At 33.1% G+C, this 16,316-nt stretch overlaps 1 protein-coding gene across 4 annotated transcripts in view; it reads left to right on the forward strand.

Annotated features, from left to right (window-relative positions):
* Positions 1 to 16,316, forward strand: part of Bltp3b (bridge-like lipid transfer protein family member 3B) — an 81,623-nt gene that overhangs the window by 39,074 nt on the left and 26,233 nt on the right. For 3 of the 4 annotated variants that reach the window (XM_005322380.4, XM_040279532.2, XM_013357304.4), the window contains 6 exons: positions 2,281 to 2,461; positions 5,562 to 5,645; positions 7,375 to 7,557; positions 8,068 to 8,186; positions 11,896 to 12,037; positions 15,774 to 15,967. In XM_005322380.4, coding sequence (XP_005322437.1) covers positions 2,281 to 2,461; positions 5,562 to 5,645; positions 7,375 to 7,557; positions 8,068 to 8,186; positions 11,896 to 12,037; positions 15,774 to 15,967 — 903 coding nt within the window. Of the gene's footprint in view, positions 1 to 2,280; positions 2,462 to 5,561; positions 5,646 to 7,374; positions 7,558 to 8,067; positions 8,187 to 11,895; positions 12,038 to 13,507; positions 13,629 to 15,773; positions 15,968 to 16,316 lie in introns of those variants that run through there. The other variant, XM_021724489.3, reaches the window with a different exon arrangement.

Raw genomic sequence — 16,316 nt, forward strand, 5'->3', positions numbered from 1 at the left:
ATTTATTTAAATATCATTTTCTTAAAAATTATAAGTATTATTGGTTTGTGTAAAGAGAAAAATGTTTTCTAGACTTTCCTCGTATTAAATTTGTGCTAATACATGAAGATCTTTGTAGAAGGAAGGGACATGGAAAACTCCATTGGGTAGTGTCTTTGATAATTTTATTAAAAGCCCAAATGAATTTTTATATCTACTCTTAGTAAAAATATGTAGAATATTATAAAATCATACATCTATGACACTACTTTTGGGAAACAGAGTGATAGATCTTAGTTATGTGACCTTTTGTTGATCTGGCTTGGTATAAGAGAATAGCATATAATTTAGGCTTTCGTTGACTATCAAATTGGTGTTGTTTGCTGCCTGCCTGGTATGTCATAAGGTACAGAGAGGTAAACATTGCAATGTGAAAGTAAATAGTGTCTGCCTCTGCTCTCAAAGACCTCAAAATATAATGAGGGAATGACATATAAACAAATATTGTAATTTAACATAAATGTCCAGGTGCAGAAATAAGGAGGGAAGGCATAGAAGAATATAGAAAGTTTTAATTAACTGTTTGATTTTTGGAAAAGTTTTACAAAGAGATTAATGAGATTGCAACAGTAAAGAAAGGTATTTCAGAAGAGACTGTAGAATCTATAAAAGTATGGTATTATTAAAGAACATGGGATTTTCTGATCAGATGAGGAGTTTGTTATTGCCAGAGCAGTATTTTTGGAGTGAGGTATACATGCCTCTGAGGATATATTAACAACTTTCCAAGTTTTATGTTTTAAGGAAATTGAGTTTCATACTTTCCACGTAAGTATGTACTTTTAAAAATATTTGACCTGGCTGCGAATATACGTATTTTTACGTGTCAAACTGATTCTCCCTTTCCATAATTGCTGTCATCCTACTTTATAAAGGAAAGGCATTCTTTCTACTCAGCCTCCATCTAAGATGGATTATTCTAGGAAGGAAGGGTGAAAAAAAAATCCTCTGGGAACAAGAAAGATAGGCATTTTGAAATGCTGCTTATGATTCTAATGACAGTGTAACAAATAAAGTGATTTGTGTTTTTTGTTTGTTTTGAGCAATTGGTAGGAGGATCTAATAATTTTCAGCTATTAGACTATAGAAATAACTTTATGGGATAGCTCACATTTGGTACCTAACTCAAAATTGTTTATTTATTTATTTTTTAAGAGAGAGAGAGAGAGAGAGAGAATTTTAATATTTATTTTTTTTAGTTTTCGATGGACACAACATCTTTGTTTGTATGTGGTGCTGAGGATCGAACCCAGGCCGCATGCATGCCAGGCGAGCGCGCTACCGCTTGAGCCACATCCCCAGCCCCTCAAAATTGTTTAAATACTCTAGTCACAATGCTAAAACAAAATTTATTTCTTTTTTTTTCTTTTTTCTTTTCAAATATATTTTAGTTGTACTTGGACATAGTATCTTTATTTATTTTTATGTGGTGCTGAGTATCGAGCCCAGTGCCTCACACATGCGAGACGGGCACTCTACCAATGAGCTATAGACCCAGCACCCCAAATTCCTTTCATTCTAGTTTACCTACTTATGTGAGTTTATAGATATAAGAACATATACGTAGATATAGAATTGATGCTGAACTTTATATCACCATACCAAATATATAATATATATCTAGTGGTTCACTTAGGAATTCTCCAGGTGAACCTGATTTTAAAAATTTGATGAATGGACCATTGGCCTGTAGCATAGAAAATTTTTCTATTAAATATGTATGTTGAGGAATTTGAATATTTTCCTAGAGGCATCTAGGAGCCAAAGGAATTTTTTTTTTTTTTTTTGAGAGAGAGAGAGAGAGAGAGAATGAATTTTAGTATTTATTTTTTAGTTTTCGGCGGACACAACATCTTTGTTTGTATGTGGTACTGAGGATCAAACCCGGGCCGCACGCATGCCAGGCGAGCGCGCTACCACTTGAGCCACATCCCCTGCCCAAATTCACTTCTTTTAATAGTTACTATTTTCTAAAATGAGGGCCATAAATATCTAGCTATAATAATTCAAATATTTACTTAAATATTGGGTTCATACTCAAATTGCGTATAGTTCTCCAGTGTTTAAATTTTTAGTTTTATATAATTCAGAAAATATTTTAGGGAAACTGAATTAAGGATTCAAAAGAAAATATATTGTTATTTTTCATGTCTTCATTACTGAAAATACTTAGGTTTGATTATTTGTGCAAGTTCACATATGTTATTTGGTGATGATGTAGTTTTGAATCTTTTTTTTAAGAGCTCTACAATAACCCCATCTACCCAGCAAGTAAAGACACCACAGACATCAAATGCGCCTGATCTAAATGATGCAATTGTTAAACTGTTCAATGATTTTGATGTTAAAGAAACTTCCCATCATTTAGTGATTTCTCACCTAGATCTACACATATGTGATGATATTCATTCGAAAGAAAAAGGTAATAAAATCTACTTATTTCAGATGGTTTTGACTTTTATAAAATTGTCTACAAAACTGATTGTTTAACAAATTATACTCATGGTGAAATGCTGGACCTTCCTGTTTCACTATCAGATGTCCACTAGTGTTCAGGGAGTTCAGCAGGTGGGCTTACTTCAAGCACAGTGTTTCTCAGACTTTGGTGGACATTAGAATCAAGCTGAAGATCTTTTAAAAATACAGATATTTGACTCATGTGCCTCAGATCTGAATCAGAATCTATATCCAAGAAAACTATTGCTTTGGATGTTTTAAAGCTAAGAAAGTGAAAACCTTGGATACTTAACAGTAGTACTCTTTGTTCATCGGACAAGGCAGCCAGGAATTGGCTATCAGATAAAAGGATGGAGGGACAAAGCTAAAGTAAGATTTTCAGAGGGACTTGTCTTTTCCTTTTCTACTTTTGTAGCATTTGGCTTATAGGTAGTCATCTTCTGCTTTAGTGATTTGAAAGGAAAATCTAGAAGAATTAAAGCAAACCAAAGTAACAAAATGAGGTAGTCAAAGTAAAGTACTAAGCATTTTTTTCTTAGAAAATATTTTCTTTCTTGGGCTGGAGCTGTGGCTCAGTGGCCGAATGCTTGCACTGGGTCCAATCCTCAGCACCATGTAAAAATAAGTAAACAAAATAAAGATATTGTGTTTATGCATAACTAGAATTTTTTTAAAAGGTTTTCTTTCTTTTTCAGAAAATATTTTCTAAACACTTTTACATTCCTTACTCTTTATTATTCCCTCATAGCTGAATGATTTTATTTAGGGGGAAAACCCCACTGCCACATATCTCTTGAACTGTACAAGTCTGTAGTCACTTCTGCTATTAGCTATTCAAAAGGTTCTGAAATGTGACAAAACCTGACCTAACCAACATGTTATTTTTTTATCTTAATTTTACCCATGTAGTGGAAATATTAAGTTATGCTGTAGAATTACTATTTGTTATTGCTTAGTACTGCCTCAGAAACTACTGGGAGTATTATATGATACACATTGTTTATTCTATATTAATTTCATAAAATCTAAAAATTTCTGAATTCTGAAACTTCTAGTTCCATAGATTTTAGGTGAGGGATTGTGAATCTACATTAAAAATTCTACTAATTGAGATAGATTGGAGTTAACAGATCATAAAGAGTATATACAATAGCTATATTTTAGCTTGTATTTTCTTTACTACTAGTTGATTTACCCATGCTGTTTTAAAATTTGACTTTTTTTCCTTTGGTGCTGGGTATTGAACCCAGGGCCTCAAATGTTTGAGGCAAGATTTCTACCATCAAGCTGTAGCTCCAGCTTTCTTATTTTTATTTTGAGATAGTATCTCCTTTTCTTATTTTTATTTTGAGATAGTATCTCCCCAAATTGCCCAGGCTGGTCTGGAATTTGAGATCCTTCTGCCTCAGCCCTCAAGTAGCTAGGATTACAGATGTGCACCACCATGTCTGGATCCAAATTTAATTTTTATTTTGGAATTATACCAATTTATGATCTACTTTTGATCATACTCTAGCTATGTTACTTTAGATAATTTACCTAATCTGATTGACTCAGTTTCCTCTTTGGTAATAGGTAAAATGGTGTGATGAAATGATTAATATTTCCTGAGTTTGGGCTGGGGATGTGGCTCAAGTGGTAGTGCGCTCGCCTGGCATGCGTGCGGCCCGAGTTCGATCCTCAGCACCACATACCAACAAAGATGTTGTGTCCGCCGATAACTAAAAAATAAATATTAAAAATTCTCTCTCTCTCTCTCTCTCTCCCTCTATCACTCTCTCTTTAAAAAAAAAAAATTAAAAAAAAAATATTTCCTGAGTTCAAATCCCAGCTCTTTGCTTAACTAGTTTTGTAATCTTGGCCTATTATTGATGTAGCCGATTAAAAGTCCTGCTTCCTCACATGTTGAAGTATAACATTAGAGAAGCACACTGAGGCAAGCATATAAAGCAGGGTTTATTTTATTTTATTTTTGAGTATTGGGTATTGAATTCAGGGGCACTTGACCACTGAGCCACAGACAGGGTCTCACTGAGTTTCTCAGCGCGTTTACTGAGGCTAGCTCTGAACTCTTCATCCTCCTGCCTCAGCCTCCTGAGCTACTGGGAATACAGGCGAGTTGCTGGGATTATAGGCATGTGCCACCGCCCCTGGCAGGGTTTATTTTAAAAAGGTAATATAGACTTCTCCTGGGAGGGAGAAGAGGCTCATAGCTGGTATCCTGGTGTCCCAAGAACTGAGAGTATTCTGCCTCTTTTATACATCCTAGATTTGTTTTGTTTTCCTGCCCTCTTCCCCATTATCTCCCTCCTTTCTGTGTATGTGAATAGACCCAGGAGATGCTCTTGTGGGATGGCCAAAAGGTACAGATGGATGGGGGAAGGCAATGAAGGACATATTAATTAATAACTTTTATAACTCTAACTCCCTGTTGGGAGGGACAATTCCTGAGACAAGTTACCTTAGCAATAGGTTGGAACAGGGTCAGGTTATCTTGATAAGGGTGGAGGAAGGGCTCTGAAGGAATTAACATTTAAATCCCACAAGGGATGGTTTCCAATTTACTGGGCCCAAACTGGACTCACAGTGGCCTCCATTTTCTGGATTTGACCCACCCTTGCCTATCTGCCTGTCTTTAATTCTGGCTTCATAATCCCCCTTGTTCTTTAGTTTCTTTATCTAGAAAATGGGCATAATAATGGTATCTCTCTCATGGGGTTGTTATGAAAATGAAATGAATAAGTATACCTCTTTAGGTATACTTATTGAAAACAGTGCTTTGCATATGGTTAGGGAGTTCTGCTCCTAGTACCTATAAGCACTTAGGAGGTTTAGTTACTATTCTTTTATCCTTTTTAGGCCAGCGCTTAGCAAATAGTAGGGATTCAGTGAACACTTAGTAGATTGGATTGCATTTTCTAAAATTTGTAATGTGTTAGCCATGGTAAAAGAGAAATGGATTTTACTTCATGAAATCTAATTATGGTATAGATTTTATATGGTTAATTTTTTCCTTTATTTGATTAATATTTCTTTCTCTCAATTTTGTCTTTTTATTCTCACAGAGTCTAACAGACGTATTACTGGAGGTGCTATGCAACTCTCTTTTACCCAGCTAACCATAGATTATTATCCATATCATAAAGCAGGTGTGTATAATAATTTCTTTAAAATATGTAAATCTTGCTTTAAATATACATGGCTAATTAATTAAAAAATTTTTTTTTGGGGGGGGGTCTTAATTTCTTAAGGAGAAAAGAGATCAAGAGACCTTTACTATTTTTCTCCTAGCAGTATTTTACCAAAAAAAATAGTTGTCATAGAATATATTCATATATTTTCTATTGAAGTTCCTATAGATTATTGTAAAGTATAATTGTTAGAAATTGACAGTTTGTCAGAATACAGCAGATATGTATTTGTGTTACTTTATTAGTTGTAACAAAAGCAAGTAACTAATCAATATTTTGAATTTTTTCCCCCTTGCTAGGGATATAGTCCAAGACCTCATGCATGCTAAGGCAAGCACTTTACAACTGAGCTACATGCCTACCCCTTGAATTTTTAAAAACTATATTTATGTTATATGTAGGACTCTAGGTACTTGATTTTACTTTTCTATATTTTCTAAATTTCATCAATAAATGAGATTTAATAGGCTTCTTAATCAAATGTTGATAGGTTCTTTTCTCTCAAATAATATAAAACTAAAACCAATATGGTTATTTATAATTTATAGCCAGATTAAGTAATATAACTTAGCACCTATTTCTGTCTTTTGGTAGAATGTAGCTTTTTTGGTTTTATAATTTACATAAATAAAAAATTTATAATGAATTTTCCAGAATTTAAAAAATACAGTAAAATTTAATATTTATGTTTCTACCTACCAATGTTTATTATTTCTGTATCAGTTCCTGACAGAATTTAAAGGTTCTGTTATTTGTTTTGATATTCTTTTGAAGGGCTTTGTCTTATATTCTATTCTAGTAAGTAAGTTACTTATTATCATCACCTAAAGTCTTTTAACTGTAGAAATTGTTCACATTTTGGAAGATAAAACTTTTAGCCAGAGTAGATTTTCTTACTCTTTATAAGTGCATATTATTTTCTTACTTTCTGTATCACAACCCAATAGTCCTGGGTTTGTAATTTCCTTCCAAAAAACATATATCGTTATGACTGATGTCCATGGTGAGAAATTCTATTCATTTTTTAACATGAAATTCTGTTAATTTCTAAACAATCATTAGCTTATTGATTTTACTGATTATTGTTAGTCACTTAATAAATATTTAAAATTATATTTAATTTATTTTTTAGTACCAGGGATTGAACCTAGGGGCACTTAACCACTGAGCCACATCATCAGCCCTTTTTAAATTTTTTCTTTTTTTAAATTTTGAGGCAGGGTCTTACTAAGTTGTTTAGGACCTCTCTAAGTTGCTGAGGCTGGCTTTGAATTGTTATACTCCTGCCTCAGCCTCCTGAGCTGCTGGGGTTATAGGCATGTGCCACTGTGCCTGGCTGAAATTATTTTTCATAGCATTTTTCTGGGATTCTGCTCAGTGGAGATTTGCCAGAATATTGAGCATCTACTGAAAATTGACCAATCCCGTGACTTTGAATTGAAACTTTTTTGAGTGCTCTTCTACTAAGAATGGGTTCTAGATAGAAATCCCTCCAGATCATTTACTTTTAACACTCTTTCCCTCTATTCTAAATATCTTTCTTTTTAGAGAAGTAGCAGGTAAAGTCTGTAAATTTGGATGGAGAATAAAGATTCCCTTGAGAAAATGACTAAATTTCATTGGGAAGAGGCTGTTGTAGAATAAATGAAAATTATGCATTGTGAAATATTTGTTTTTCATTTTACAGGAGATAGTTGTAATCATTGGATGTATTTTAGTGATGCAACCAAAACAAAAAATGGATGGGCCAATGAGTTGTTACATGAATTTGAGTGCAACGTTGAAATGCTTATACAGGCTGTGAAAGATCATAATGTAGGTTCACCTCCTAAATCCCCAACACATGCCTCTCCCCAGCACACACAAACAGGTATTTTACCTATAACAACATTATAGCATCTCCCTAATTGTGTGTGTGTGTTTGTGTGTGTATGTGTGTGTTTGGGGAAATTAGTGTGTACATAATATTTTCTGTAAATAAGTATTATTTCTAATTAATATTTAAAAATTGTTCATCCTTCATTGAAACCAACATAGGCTTGTGAACCAAAGCACTTGTAAGAATAAGAAACGGATAATATAAAAATAAAAGTAATACCCAGATAGAATTTTTTAAACACTTAAATGACTGGTAGATCTTTCATTTTTAATATTGTAGAAGAGTGACTTAAATGTAATATAAATATGATTCCTGTTTGAAAATGAATAGTTAACATAGAAACTTACATATCTTTGTTACTTCATGATTTGTAAAGTATTTCCACAAATATTTTCTTGTTTGAGAAATTACTGTTCACTTACGCTTCTAGTCTTACTAATAGAAGAATACTATTAAAAATAATTTATTAAATAATTTAAAAGGAGTTTTTGATTCTCATAGAGAAGGAGTCCACACTGAAAGGGACTTCTAGAACATCATCGGTATTATCTCAACACTCAAAAGCTAAACTTATGTCAAGTTCTGTTGTGGTAAGACTTGCAGATTTCAATATATACCAGGTATGTTTTACTTTTTAACTTAGGTTTTTTCATAGACACTTACAATATTCACATAATGAACTCTAATAACTAATGCCAATATTTTATTTAAAAACATCTTGGGGGCTGGGGCTATGGCTCAGTGGGAGTGTACTTGCCTGGCAAGTGTAAGGCACTGGGTTCGATTCTCAGCACCACATATAAATAAAATAAAGGTCTATCAACAACTAAAAAAAAAAAATATTTAAAAAAATCTTGACCAGTTTTGTGAAATGGCCAAATTAGATGGTATAGAAAATATCAATTTATTAATTTTAATTTAAATAGTTATCTATAATTAGCCAAACTGTGAAGTTAAGTACTTGAAACTGCCAGTGCTGCTCAAGACTTTGATACCAAGTTTGGGCATTTCCTGAAACTACTCTCAGGTTCAACAATTGATTAAAAAGACTCAAAAAACCTCACTGTGATCTATTATGCTTATCATATAGAAAGAATATAAATTAAAACTAACCATAGGAAAAGATGCTTAGGGCAGCCTGGAAGACTTCTAAATTTGAAACGTGCTTGTTCTAAGAATGTATTAGCTTCCCAGTACAGTTGTGTAATAAAATACATGAAGTATTGCCCATGTAGTCAAACCCACTCATAAAATGGACTAATAGCAGATCACCCATAGCCGCCTCTCCTCTAAACACAAGTAATTGCTATCAAGTGTGGTCATCTTCTTTGCATGAACTGTTAGTTGCCCACCGGGAATAGGAAATTATATTTCTTGTTATATTTTAGGAGCAAGGACAAAGGCCAGACTCTCTTTGGAGGTCTAATTTCCTTGTTTTATTTTTTGCTTTTTTGTTTTTGGTACTAGGGATTGAACCCAGGGGTGTTCAACTTCTGAGTTCCTTTTATGTTTTATTATGGGACAGGGTCTCACTAAGTTGCTTAGAGCCTCACTAAGTTGCTGAGGCTGTCTTTGAATTTGCAGTCCTCCTGCCTCAGCCTCCTAAATTGCTGGGATTACAGGTGTGTACCACCATCCCCAGTTAGAGGTCAAATTTCTTAATACACAGTGGTCTTTGTGATAGAAATTAAAATGCCCTTTTCACTTTATTGGACTATTAAGTATTGGCCATAGTATGAAAATATTTGTTTTAGTTATAGGTGTACACAATAACCTTTATTTCATTTTTATGTGGTGCTGAGAATCAAACCCAGAGCCTCACATGTGCTAGGCTAGCAGTTTACTACTGAGCCATAATCCTGGCCCCTAAAAAATATTTTTAGTTGTAGATGGACAAATACCTTTATTTTATTTAGTTTTTTTAAAAAAATATTTATTTATTTTTTTATGTGGTGCCTCATGCATGCGAGACAAGTGCTCAACCACTGAGCTACAACCCCAACCCTAAAAAGAATTTTATAGCTAATAACCCTGTCACATTTATATTGACAAGTTTTATTCAGGTTATAATCACAATATGGTCTAATATCACAATCCTTGAAAACAACAAAGTAGAATATGTTTCCTATTTTTTAGAAACAGCCTGACAGATTTTATATTTGTGCAATCATTTGTATTCTGGTTTATATTGATGAGCCTATTGCTTTGTCTGAAAAGTTTTCATTTGTAAACTCATTGGTTCTCAATCTGAGCCAGTTTTTGTCCCCTAGGTCACTTCGGCAGTTTTTGAAGGTGCTTTTGATTGTCACAATTGTAAAGGAATGCTGCTGACATCTAGTGGTCGAAGACCAGTGGTGCTAAAATTGATCTGGCTCCAGTATGTCAGTAATGCCATTTGAGAAATCCTCATTAACAGTTATTTTCTCATTTTGCAATTTATGCTTTTTAAAAATATTCTTATTATATAATTCTGTTTATTAAAAGTAGACTTAAATTTTAAGATTTAAGTGAATCCATTGGAAAGTGAGGGAGAGGAACTACCCATAATCTCAAATGATTAAAAGAGAAGGAAACCCCAACACAAACATAGCCAAAACAAATCAAGTTAGTAGTAGAAAGTAAATAACTTTTAAACATTAGAGGAAAGAAGAATAAGCTATTCTTTATTAAAGTAAGTTGAGCTGGGTCTAGTAGCAAGCACATACCTATAATCTCAGTGACCTGAGAGGCTGAGATAAGAGGATTGTCAGTTCAAGGCCAGCCTGAGCAATTTAGCCAGATGCTGTCTGAAAATAAAATAAAAAGGGCTGGGGATGAGTTCAGTGTTAGATCACCCCTGTGTTCAATCCCTGGTACCACCTGACCCAACCCCCCAAAAAAAAGTTGACACATAATCGAGAAGGATTTGTTTCTATTTATGTAGAGAAAGTCTTGAATTATAGAATTATTCATGAAGTATGTAAACAAAAGATTATTGCAAGCGGAAACATTATCCATGGAAAAAGTATTCCACTTCATATAAGGAATATACACATTTGTTGAATGACAAGGTGCACCACTTTCTGTGCCAACTAAGCCCACATAAATAAATAAATATATCAGTAAAACTCTATTGATTGAACTTTGGGGAAATTAACATATACATTTTCCCCTGCTGGTTCTGAGGATTGAACCCAGGGGTTACTCTAACACTGAGCTACACCCAGCCCATAATTTTACTTTTTAATTTTATGGCAGGCCTTGAATTTGCAACCTTCCTACCTTAGTTTCCTGAGGCTAATATTAAAGACATATGCCACCACACCCATCTGCATTTTTTTGATGTAATTGAAAATTAGCTCTTTGGGGAGAATGAAAAAAATGTAACCAGCACATTGAGAGATACAGATAGAGATAGAGAAAACCACCAGCTGATGACCAAGTCTTTAATGCATAAGCCTTGGAAGCCCAAACTATAATAGTCCTTTAAGAACATAATTTAAGAGATCAAACTATTTGACAGAACTGTTTATAGTTGTATTATTTTAAATTAATTCTTTTGTTTAAAAAGTAACAAAATTTACCATTATATCTATTTTTAAATTTAAAATGAATCATCATTAAATAAATTCACATTGTTGTACAACTCCAGAATATTTTCATGACCATAAACTGAAACTCTTTATATGGCTCTATTATTTTTCATAATAATGGAGAATTTATAGTGAAAAACTATTATAAAGAACATACTGGTCTGGGCATGGTAGGATACATCTGTAATCCCATGGCTTAGGAGGCTGAGGCAGGAGGATTCAAAGCCAGCCTCAGCTAAGCAACTCAATGAGACCCTGTCTCTAAATAAAATACAAAACAGGACTGGGGATGTGGCTCAGTGGTTGAGTGCCCCTGAGTTCAATCACCAGTACCAAAAGAAAGAACGAACGAACATAGTGCAGAAGCATTCTGACCTTGAGGTCTTGGATCTCCATCCTGACTCTGCCATTTACGTATATTATCTAATTGTATATCATCATTATTATTTTCCTAGCTCCTATCTTAAGGCTCAAAGTAATAATTTTACAAGGAATTCCCTCCCACCCCTTGTTCTGGGGATTGAACTCAGGGGCATCCTTATCAATTTTGTAATTGATTATAGAGTTTTCTTAATAATTGGCATTACTTAAAAATAATTTGATGTGAAGTTAAATAAATAATACATTTTGCATTGGCATTTACCTATTGAAAAATTACTGGTGTTAGCTTTTAAAGTCTATGAAAGTGATGTTCAAGTTCAAATTCTTTGGAAATGACTTTATTTAATGTGATTTTAACAACAATTATTTTTTCCAGGTCTCTACAGCAGAACAATGTCGTTCTTCCCCCAAAAGTATGATTTCCTGCAATAAAAAATCTCTGTATCTTCCACAAGAAATGTCAGCTGTGTATATAGAATTCACAGAATATTACTATCCAGATGGAAAGGATTTTCCAAGTAAGTATTTCTTATTTTGTAATTATTTGAACATTATATGGTAAGTTTTTTTGGCTAATTTTTTTTTTCTATAAATGTGAAAACAGTTAACTGCTTTTTACTCTTTTAATCTTTGTTTGGAATATATAACATAACATTCATGTTATTATTATTTGTTTGTGTATACTTTACCCTCATTACTTTTGTGGCATCCTTGATTGCAAAAATCTTGTGGTATTCATAACTAATTTTTATCCCTGAAGTTTGACTCAGCTTAAGGGCTATTGGTTAATTGAAGAGTGAATGAATGTTAGGTTATTTTGTAGAATAAGGTCATTTTTTTTCTTTTGGAAAACTCTTATTTGTATGTCAGCTATATAAAACTCCATTTTATTGAAAAATCAAAAATTGAAGTTGTCCTGTAGACAGTTTTTTGGCTGTTTTAAAATGTCCAGATGCATACTTTGGGGTAACTTTTGGTACTTACATTTTATTAGAAACCTTGAATTATTGAATTTTGGTTGTAAGTTAGCTTGACTTCCTAAAGTTAAAATGATTACACTTTTGTGTTCTTTGAATATTAAAATTCTATGCTGTTGTCTCATCCTCTTGAGTCCTTCAAACTGAAAGTTTACCTTTGTTTATGTTGTACTTTTTCCATTATTTTCAACTAAGAAAGTAATAGAGAAAATATGTTGAAAAAAGATTAAATAAGTTGTGTTATCAGAGAAAAACAGTTTTTGACTTTTCTTTCAAGGTGTAACTCCAAGCCAGGTACAGTGGCACATGCCTATAATCCTAGCAGCTTAGGAGGCATCGGCAAGAGAATCACAAGTTCAAGGCCCTGTCTCAAAAAAAATTTGAAAAGAACTAGGGATATACCTCAATGATAAAGTACCCCTGGCTTCAATCCCTGTAACACTACCCAAGGGAAAAAAAAAAAAGTAAAATACTTACTTTGTTAGGTTGTACCAAAGGAATTATAATTCCATTCTCTAATTTGTACATTGTTTTCTAAAACTAAACAATTACAAAATTCTTTTCTAGCATTTTAAATCCTAGCCCCTACATACTTGGTAGTAAAATTTCTAGGTTATGTTTAACTTTTTAAATTTAATGTGGAAATTTTCAAACATAGACGAAAATAAATATTGAACACCTGTATGTGGGAGTCAGTTTGCAATTCTCAAGTTACTTGATCTCTATTTTAAACAGTATTAAGCAATCTAACTTTTTAAAAAGAATATTATTTTTTACCATTGTGAAAGTAGAATAGACTCATTACATTTAAAAAGGAAAATGTCAAAAATAAAAAGATGTCAATAAGCCTATAATTAGAGACTTCTGCTAAAACCTAAATATATTCATATCTTTGTGTAATAAATACCATAGAGTATGTGGCTTAAACAACAATTTCTCACAGTTCTAGATGATAGAAGTCAGAGAGATCAAGGGTAATTTTTTTCTGAGGCTTCTCTTCTTGGCTTGTAGATATCTGTCTTCACATGGACTTCCCACAATGTGTGTCTGTCCTGATATCTTCTCTTACAAGGACATCAGTCATGTTGGACTAGGGTCTACCCATATGAACTCATTTTGCCCTAATTCTCAGGTACTGGGGGTCAGGAACTTCAACATAGGAATTTGGGAGGGGGAACTATAATTCAACCTATTAAGTACAGTGTTCATTCTCTTTTTAATGTATGTGTTTCTTTTACATATTTAATTTATACCCTGCCCTTTTCCCTTAATAACATGGGCATATTCAAGGTTTCTACAAACTCATTTTACGCATCTCTACGGCTAGGGATGTACTCAGTGGTAAAACCCTTGCCTAGCATGTGTAAGACCCTGCATTTGATCTCTAGCACTGCAGAAGATTCCCCCAATCCAAAAAGATTTCTTTTCATCTACAAAGGGATCTGTTTTATAAAGACCCCCCCCCCCTTCCTGCTGTTCAGTGTAGTGGGTTCCTTCCTCAGCCTTGTGCATTGTTTCTTTGTTATAGCCTTGGGTATGAGTTCTCTAGTATTCTCTTTGGCTACTATCATCAATCACACAATCTGAACATTGATATTTCCTATCCTTTCTTCCCTTCCAGAACGTGATACAATCTCTTCAGTACCCTACTTCCTTTCTCTGCTCCCAAAGACAAGCATTTCCATATCACATTGTACATCTTTGAAAGACTTGAATTATATCTTTTTTGGGTCTCATATCTGTCTCATGTATGTATGAGTGCTTTTTTAAAATTATTTTTTATTAGTTGTAGATGACACAATATCTTTATTTTTATTTATTTATTTATTTTTATGTGGTACTAAGGATTAAACCCAGGGCCTCATGGGTGCGAGGCAAGCACTATACCACTGAGCTACAACTCCAGCCCATGAGTGGTTTTTTGAAGGAAACAAATCATGCTATATTATTTTTGTATCCTATTTAGGGTAATGCACAGAAAGTAGTTGACATTCATTGAATCTTTGCTAAAGGAAAGAGAATGAATAATGTAAGCAAAATAGTCATATGTAAGACATTGTTACAATATTCTTTGTCTTCAGGTTTCCCACACTGTGGATTTATTTTCCTTAAATAAATTTGATCTGAAAGTTTTAGATATGCATACTTTCAGCTTTGGTAGAAGCAAATATATTAGAATTTTTAGAATAAAAGATCTTCACTAGCTGGGGTTGTGGCTCAGTGGTGGAGCGCTTGCCTAGCATGTGTGAAGCACTGGTTTGATTCTCAGTACCACATATAAATAAGTGAATAAAATAAAAAAGGTCCATCAATATCTAATCAATCAATCAATCAATCTTCACCATGCTGTTTTGAAACACTAAATGAATAGCTTTGATGATAGAAATAGATGTAGATTTTAGAAAGTGATATATCTTTTAATTGTACATGTTAGTTTATTTTGGGAGATCTATGAAAAAGACTGTATTTATTTAAATACTCAAAAGATAACCTGAGTTTTACTTAACCTCAAGAATTTATTCTAAAACTTGATTAAAATGGGCAATAAAACCATGCATGTTTCCAATTCTCAAGGAGTTCTGCCTAGTTTGCCACTTTCATGGGAAATTTTTCATTAGATTGAAAGGGTTCGGATTAAGAGTCAGACAGTAAAGTCCTCCTAGAAATGTCATTGAAGACCACAGCTTTAATGTGATTCTACATCAAAATGGTAATATTTTTAGAAGTTTGCTTCTTTGTAAATATAACTTTAGAGAAAGAAATCTAAATAGCATTTCCTATTTGTACTTTTAATTTTAGGATGCTCTAGTGGTTCAGTCAGTTAGTATTGGTATTTAAATGTTTTAGATTAAGTTATGTATTTTTTTCAGTTAGTAAAGCATATAGACATGTTTTTGTCTGTGTTTGATTTCCTTTACATATTCCCCTAATTTTATATATAACATCTCAATTTCTTTTTCTTTTTTGGTATCAGGGATTGAACCCAGGGTTGCGTAACCATTGAGCTACATTCCCATCATTTTTATTTTTTATTTTGAGACAGAATCTTCCTATGTTTCTTAGGGCCTCACTATGTTGCTGAGGCTGGCTTTGGACTTGTGATCTTCCTGCCTTAGCCTCCCCAGCTGCTAGTATTACAGGCATGCTCCTTTATGCCTTGCCTTATTTTAAGAGCAAATAAAGTGTGTTAAAATTTCTTTTCTTTTATTAAGGAACGTTTAAACCTGTCTGCTTATTAATATGATCTAAGATATTATTATTTATTTCTTTTTTGCAGTTCCATCTCCCAACCTTTATAGCCAGCTGAATGCATTACAGTTTACTGTGGATGAAAGAAGCATTCTATGGTTAAATCAGTTTTTGTTGGATTTAAAACAGAGTCTTAATCAATTCATGGCAGTTTACAAGTTGAATGACAATTCAAAATCTGATGAACATGTTGATATTCGAGTTGATGGCTTAATGCTAAAGGTATTATATAAATAAGTGACTGTAAGAACAAAACCATTTTTATGAAAGAAAATTTGGCAGCTTTATAATTGCCAGGGTATAAGATGTATGTACAGATGTAAACATTATGAAATTTCAGATTTAATTTTGATTCTTAGTCATAGAAGTTTTAAGGGACTGCTTTTTTTTCCCCCAAGTTAGTGTATTTTTCAGGAATTTTAAAAATCTTTCTCTAATTTCCATCCATTTGAAAGTGAGTTATAGAAGTAAGATTTAAATTAGTCACTTTTTATCACCTCAGAGCTGATAAAATTTTTTTCTAAGAAATATAAATTATATAATGAAGCTTTTAAATTATGAGTTTTTATTT

Source organism: Ictidomys tridecemlineatus, chromosome 6 (assembly GCF_052094955.1).
Source record: "Ictidomys tridecemlineatus isolate mIctTri1 chromosome 6, mIctTri1.hap1, whole genome shotgun sequence".
NCBI lineage: Eukaryota > Metazoa > Chordata > Mammalia > Rodentia > Sciuridae > Ictidomys > Ictidomys tridecemlineatus.